Source organism: Electrona antarctica (assembly GCF_951216825.1).
Source record: "Electrona antarctica genome assembly, contig: scaffold_81, whole genome shotgun sequence".
Taxonomy (NCBI): Eukaryota; Metazoa; Chordata; class Actinopteri; order Myctophiformes; family Myctophidae; genus Electrona; species Electrona antarctica.
In genome coordinates, this window is record NW_027638136.1 from 372,501 (window position 1) to 380,000 (window position 7,500).

Below are 7,500 nucleotides of genomic sequence, written 5' to 3' on the forward strand. Positions count from 1 at the left end.
TAACAAGGCCAATATCAGCCCCTACCGATGGAAGTTAACAAGGCCAATATCAGCCCCGATGGAAGTTAACAAGGCCAATATCAGCCCCTACCGATGGAAGTTAACAAGGCCAATATCAGCCCTACCGATGGAAGTTAACAAGGCCAATATCAGCCCCTACCGATGGAAGTTAACAAGGCCAATATCAGCCCTACCGATGGAAGTTACCAAGGCCAATATCAGCCCCTACCGATGGAAGTTAACATGGCCAATATCATCCCCGGTGGAAGTTAACAAGGCCAATATCAGCCCCTACCGATGGAAGTTAACAAGGCCAATATCAGCCCTACCGATGGAAGTTAACAAGGCCAATATCAGCCCTACCGATGGAAGTTAACAAGGCCAATATCAGCCCCTACCGATGGAAGTTAACAAGGCCAATATCAGCCCCTACCGATGGAAGTTAACAAGGCCAATATCAGCCCCTACCGATGGAAGTTAACAAGGCCAATATCAGCCCCTACCGATGGAAGTTAACAAGGCCAATATCAGCCCCTACCGATGGAAGTTAACAAGGCCAATATCAGCCCCTACCGATGGAAGTTAACAAGGCCAATATCAGCCCCTACCGATGGAAGTTAACAAGGCCAATATCAGCCCTACCGATGGAAGTTAACAAGGCCAAAATCAGCCCCTACCGATGGAAGTTAACAAGGCCAATATCAGCCCTACCGATGGAAGTTAACAAGGCCAATATCAGCCCTGATGGAAGTTAACAAGGCCAATATCAGCCCTACCGATGAAAGTTAACAAGGCCAATATCAGCCCCTACCGATGGAAGTTAACAAGGCCAATATCAGCCCCGATGGAAGTTAACAAGGCCAATATCAGCCCCGATGGAAGTTAACAAGGCCAATATCAGCCCTACCGATGGAAGTTAACAAGGCCAATATCAGCCCTACCGATGGCGGTTAACAAGGCCAATATCAGCCCTACCGATGGAAGTTAACAAGGCCAATATCAGCCCTACCGATGGAAGTTAACAAGGCCAATATCAGCCCCTACCGATGGAAGTTAACAAGGCCAATATCAGCCCCTACCGATGGAAGTTAACAAGGCCAATATCAGCCCCGATGGAAGTTAACAAGGCCAATATCAGCCCCTACCGATGGAAGTTAACAAGGCCAATATCAGCCCCTACCGATGGAAGTTAACAAGGCCAATATCAGCCCCTACCGATGGAAGTTAACAAGGCCAATATCAGCCCCGATGGAAGTTAACAAGGCCAATATCAGCCCTACCGATGGAAGTTAACAAGGCCAATATCAGCCCCTACCGATGGAAGTTAACAAGGCCAATATCAGCCCCTACCGATGGAAGTTAACAAGGCCAATATCAGCCCCGATGGAAGTTAACAAGGCCAATATCAGCCCCTACCGATGGAAGTTAACAAGGCCAATATCAGCCCTACCGATGGAAGTTAACAAGGCCAATATCAGCCCCTACCGATGGAAGTTAACAAGGCCAATATCAGCCCCTACCGATGGAAGTTAACAAGGCCAATATCAGCCCCTACCGATGGAAGTTAACAAGGCCAATATCAGCCCCGATGGAAGTTAACAAGGCCAATATCAGCCCCTACCGATGGAAGTTAACAAGGCCAATATCAGCCTCTACCGATGGAAGTTAACAAGGCCAATATCAGCCCCTACCGATGGAAGTTAACAAGGCCAATATCAGCCCCTACCGATGGAAGTTAACAAGGCCAATATCAGCCCCTACCGATGGAAGTTAACAAGGCCAATATCAGCCCTACCGATGGAAGTTAACAAGGCCAATATCAGCCCTACCGATGGAAGTTAACAAGGCCAATATCAGCCCCGATGGAAGTTAACAAGGCCAATATCAGCCCCTACCGATGGAAGTTAACAAGGCCAATATCAGCCCCGATGGAAGTTAACAAGGCCAATATCAGCCCCTACCGATGGAAGTTAACAAGGCCAATATCAGCCCTACCGATGGAAGTTAACAAGGCCAATATCAGCCCTACCGATGGAAGTTAACAAGGCCAATATCAGCCCCTACCGATTGTCGGCCTATACATCGGTGCACCGTTTAGGGATAAGGGCTAAGGGGTGGTGTAGATGTAGCCCATAATCTCTGTTCAAATCTCTGCCCAAAATGAGAGTCTTTATAAAGTACACTGGTGTCCCAGCCAATGAGAGAGGTCTTTATAAAGTACACTGGTGTCCCAGCCAATGAGAGAGGTCTTTATAAAGTACACTGGTGTCCCAGCCAATGAGAGAGGTCTTTATAAAGTACACTGGTGTCCCAGCCAATGAGAGAGGTCTTTATATAGTACACTGGTGTCCCAGCCAATGAGAGAGGTCTTTATAAAGTACACTGGTGTCCCAGCCAATGAGAGAGGTCTTTATAAAGTACACAGGTGTCCCAGCCAATGAGAGAGGTCTTTATAAAGTACACTGGGTGGCAGCGAGGGGGGCAGTGTATTGAGTGTACAGGGTTTGATCCTGAGGGCCCAGGTAGGACCGGGCCTTAATTGTCGGGCCTGTTGAGAACTCGCCGGCTGCCGGGCGCGGCTGCACGAATAACTTTGGGGCCCGTCTATCAGTCAACAGGCCCGTCTAGAGTTTAAATGGACAGGTATCAGTCAACAGGCCCGTCTAGAGTTTAAATGGACAGGTATCAGTCAACAGGCCCGTCTAGAGTTTAAATGGACAGGTATCAGTCAACAGGCCCGTCTAGAGTTTAAATGGACAGGTATCAGTCAACAGGCCCGTCTAGAGTTTAAATGGACAGGTATCAGTCGACAGGCCCGTCTAGAGTCATGACATCATTACATGATGTCATGATGTTCCTCAGAGAGAGAGAAAGAGAGAGAGACGGAGACAGAGAGACAGAGAGGTTGAGTATTACCATTCTGACTGGAATCATCGTCCCAGCTCGGGGAGCATTTGTCTGATGGCTCTGAAATAGACGGAGAGGCATTTTTATTTTTGAGTGGTGTAAACCACTCCAACAACTGGCTTTGTTAGTTTACGTGTCCACGTGTCCACGTGTTTGTTCGTACCAAAAAAATTAGCATGGTTGCTATGGTCACTCAGTTCACACGGGTGTGATTTCATTACGTCAGACCACAGCTGATCAGTCTATATAATACCTTACACCACCCAGTTCACACGGGTGTGATTTAATTACGTCAGACATTACGTCAGACCACAGCTGATCAGGCTATATAATACCTTACACCACTCAGTTCACACGGGTGTGATTTTTTATACAACCTATTCCCTCATTTTTGAGTGGTGTAAACCACTCCAACAACTGGCTTTGTACCCGTGTCTGTTCGTACCAAAACAAATCACACCCGTGTGAACTGAGTGGTGTAAGGTCTTATATAGCCTGTCTGACGTAATGAAATCATGTCTGACGTAATGAAATCACACCCGGGTGAACATAGCAACCATGCTCATTTTTTCTGCACAGACTAACAAAGCCAGTTGTAGGAGTGGTTTACACCACTCAAAAAATGTACCCATGTCTGTTCGTACCAAAACAAATGAGCATGGTTGCTATGGTCACCCAGTTCACACGGGTGTGATTTCATTACGTCAGACATTACGTCAGACCACAGCTGATCAGTCTATATAAGACCTTACACCACTCAGTTCACACGGGTGTGATTTTTATACAAACTATTCCCTCATTTTTGAGTGGTGCAAACCACTCCAACAACTGGCTTTGTACCCGTGTACCTGTGTTTGTTCGTACCAAAAAAACGAGCATGGTTACTATGGTCACTGACATTACGTCAGACCACAGCTGATCAGGCTATATAAGACCTTGCAGCACTCAGTTCACACGGGTGTCATTTTTATACAAACTATTCCCTCATTTTTGAGTGGTGTAAACCACTCCTACAACTGGCTTTGTTAGTTTACGTGTCTGTTCGTACCAAAAACTGGCTTTGTTAGTTTACGTGTCTGTTCGTACCAAAAAATTAGCATGGTTGCTATGGTCACCCAGTTCACACGGGTGTGATTTCATTACGTCAGACCTTACGTCAGACCACAGCTGATCAGTCTATATCAGACCTTACACCACTCAGTTCACACGGGTGTGATTTTTTTATACAATAGTTTGTGTAAAATCACACAGGTGTGATTTTATACAAACTATTCCCTTTTATACAAACAAAACCAATTTACAGTTAGTTGATTTAAAATGTAATTATGTGCTCATGCTCCGCAGGACAAGTGCCTCAAAAAGTTCATGTCATGTCTAAACCAACATAGATATAATATAAATAATGCAAAATAAACAACTTTATTAATTGTACAACACTTTATGACCCATGGGATTAGTGCCTTGGAAGTTTGTGGATTAGAATCTAATCAAACCTGGACAGAGGGGGAAAGGAGATATGCAGAGAAGCAGTGGATTTTAAAATTAAACACCACATTTCCCCAAGGCTTAAACAATACCAATCCAGTACAGGGAACAGGATAGTAAACAAACCCTTAAATGCTAAACTTCTAAATTGCTCTTAATTAGAGCAGAGCCAGGACAATAGCAGAAACACAAAGCCATTCAGATTCAAAATCAGACCATCTTGGTCTGAGGTTGACACTAATGGTCTTGATGCGTGGACTTAATCCCCTCAAAGGTAATCACACTTTAATCATTGACCTCAGAGGTAACTAGATTAAGCCAGACTAAAACTAAATATAAGATTGAGAAACTTTTAGTACTTCTAGTAAGACTAAAACTTAATTGCCCAGACTCTTCTTCAACAAAGATGGCGAAAGCAAACATTCTTTGTTCGGTACTCATACAATAGTATGGTACAAAACACTGAAGTCCTTAAACCAGAAACCTAACCCTAACCTGCAACCTATTCCCTCATTAGGGTTGGGCTACCCTAACCCTGTCAACCTGCAACCTATTCCCTAACCCTAGGGTTAACCCTAACCCTAACCCTGCAACCTATTCCCTCATTTTATAAAACTATTCCCTCATTTTTATAAACCTATTCCCTCGTTTTATAAACCTATTCCCTCATTTTATAAAACTATTCCCTCATTTTATAAACCTATTCCCTCATTTTATAAACCTATTCCCTCATTTTTATAAAACTATTCCCTCATTTTTATAAAACTATTGCCTCATTTTATAAACCTATTCCCTCATTTTTATAAAACTATTCCCTCATTTTTATAAAACTATTCCCTCATTTTATAAACCTATTCCCTCATTTTATAAACCTATTCCCTCATTTTATAAACCTATTCCCTCATTTTTATAAAACTATTCCCTCATTTTTATAAAACTATTCCCTCATTTTATAAAACTATTCCCTCATTTTTATAAAACTATTCCCTCATTTTTATAAAACTATTCCCTCATTTTTATACAACTATTCCCTCATTTTATAAAACTATTCCCTCATTTTTATAAAACTATTCCCTCATTTTATAAAACTATTCCCTCATTTTTATAAAACTATTCCCTCATTTTTATAAAACTATTCCCACATTTCTATAAAACTATTCCCTCATTTTTACACAAACTATTCCCTCATTTTTATACAACTATTCCCTCGTTTTTATAAAACTATTCCCTCATTTTATAAACCTATTCCCTCATTTTTTATAAAACTGTTCCCTCATTTTTATAAAACTATTCCCTCATTTTTATAAAACTATTCCCTCATTTTTATAAAACTATTCCCTCATTTTATAAAACTATTCCCTCATTTTATAAAACTATTCCCTCATTTTTATAAAACTATTCCCTCATTTTTATAAAACTATTCCCTCATTTTATAAAACTATTCCCTCATTTTTATAAAACTATTCCCTCATTTTTATAAAACTATTCCCTCATTTTATAAAACTATTCCCTCATTTTTATAAAACTATTCCCTCATTTTATAAAACTATTCCCTCATTTTTATAAAACTATTCCCTCATTTTATAAAACTGTTCCCTCATTTTTATAAAACTATTCCCTCATTTTATAAAACTATTCCCTCATTTTTATAAAACTATTCCCTCATTTTTATATATATTTTTTTTACTCATGGTCAGAGCTTCCGTTGCTCCAGACTGTATGACGGAAGCATTTATATTTGACTCATGATCAGAGCTTCCGTTGCATGACAGGGTTTTACTAGTGAGTTAGTTAAATGATGTCATGGTGATGTCATAGTGATGTCATGGTGATGTCATAGTGATGTCATGTGACCTTACCTGACATCCTTCTGGGGTTCAAGGCCAAACCCTCATCCTCAGAGCGTCCTCACACATCTGGATACCTGGAAATACACCATTAATAAATACATTAAATACATGTTTAAATACATGTTTAAATACATGTTTAATACACGTTAACATCTGGAAATACACGTCTAATGCACCGATACACAATCGGTTATTTAAAACGATCTACAAGCTCACAACGATCTACAAGCTCACAACGAGCTTCTCAACTATTGGATAAATCTAAGGAAATGCCCTGTTTGTAACTCAGAGCACTATCACACACACACACACACACACACACACACACACACACACTCACACACACACACACACACACACACACACACACACACACACACACACACACACACACACACACACACACACACACACACACACACACACAGCTGGGCTGCACAGATCGACCACATGATGGCGCCACCTGCATGCAAGAAAACTAAAGTATTTTATACCACTTCTCTCACATGTTTACAGTTGTGCGTGCGTGTGTGATAGAGAATGCGTGCGTGTGTGTGTGCGTGTGTGATAGAGAGAGTGTGTGTGCGTGCGTGCGTGCGTGTGTGTGTGCGTGTGTGTGCATGCGTGCATGTGTGTGTGCGTACGTGTGTGTGCGCGTGTGTGTGTGATAGACAGTGTAGGTGTAGATTTGCAAAGTGATTTCTGCACATCGTCACCTGAGATAACTCTGGCTCCACAAGTTCACCCACAGCCCTCAGCTAGCTGTGTGTGTGTGTGTGTGTGTGTGTGTGTGTGTGTGTGTGTGTGTGTGTGTGTGTGTGTGTGTGTGTGTGTGTGTGTGTGTGTGTGTGTGTGTGTGTGTGTGTGTGTGTGTGTGTGTGTGCGTGCGTGCGTCACAGCCCTTGACCTAGCCATGAGACCATGCAGTCTCATGTAAAAGGTTAAAAGGTCATTTAGATAGCATGTGTTCATTTGTAGATCTGGGATTCCATAGTGTTTATAGTCTGTAGATCTGGGATTCCATAGTGTTTATAGTCTGTAGATCTGGGATTCCATAGTGTGTGCAACAGAAGTTGACTCCTAACTCCTAACTCCTACCTCCTACCTCCTACCCTGGGTAGAACAAAATATGAAATAGTTTCTTTAGGATCTTCATGACATGGATTGTCCCGACTGAGTCATTTTAGTCCTATATGTTTAATTATGGATGGAGCTTGATACCCGATGCCCGAAAAAACCTGATAACAACCTTATCAAG

General features: G+C 42.0%; 1 protein-coding gene across 1 annotated transcript in view; it reads right to left on the reverse strand.

The window, feature by feature from the left end:
- The window catches only part of thrb (thyroid hormone receptor beta), a gene marked incomplete at its 3' end in the record, with an annotated part of 83,838 nt that overhangs the window by 26,241 nt on the left and 50,097 nt on the right, over nucleotides 1-7,500 (reverse strand). Inside the window, exons 3-4 of the mRNA XM_079531270.1 lie at nucleotides 6,252-6,316; nucleotides 2,917-2,967 (exon numbers count right to left, since the gene is read on the reverse strand). Coding sequence (XP_079387396.1) covers nucleotides 2,917-2,967; nucleotides 6,252-6,258 — 58 coding nt within the window. The 5' untranslated portion in view covers nucleotides 6,259-6,316. The remainder of the gene's footprint in view (nucleotides 1-2,916; nucleotides 2,968-6,251; nucleotides 6,317-7,500) is intronic.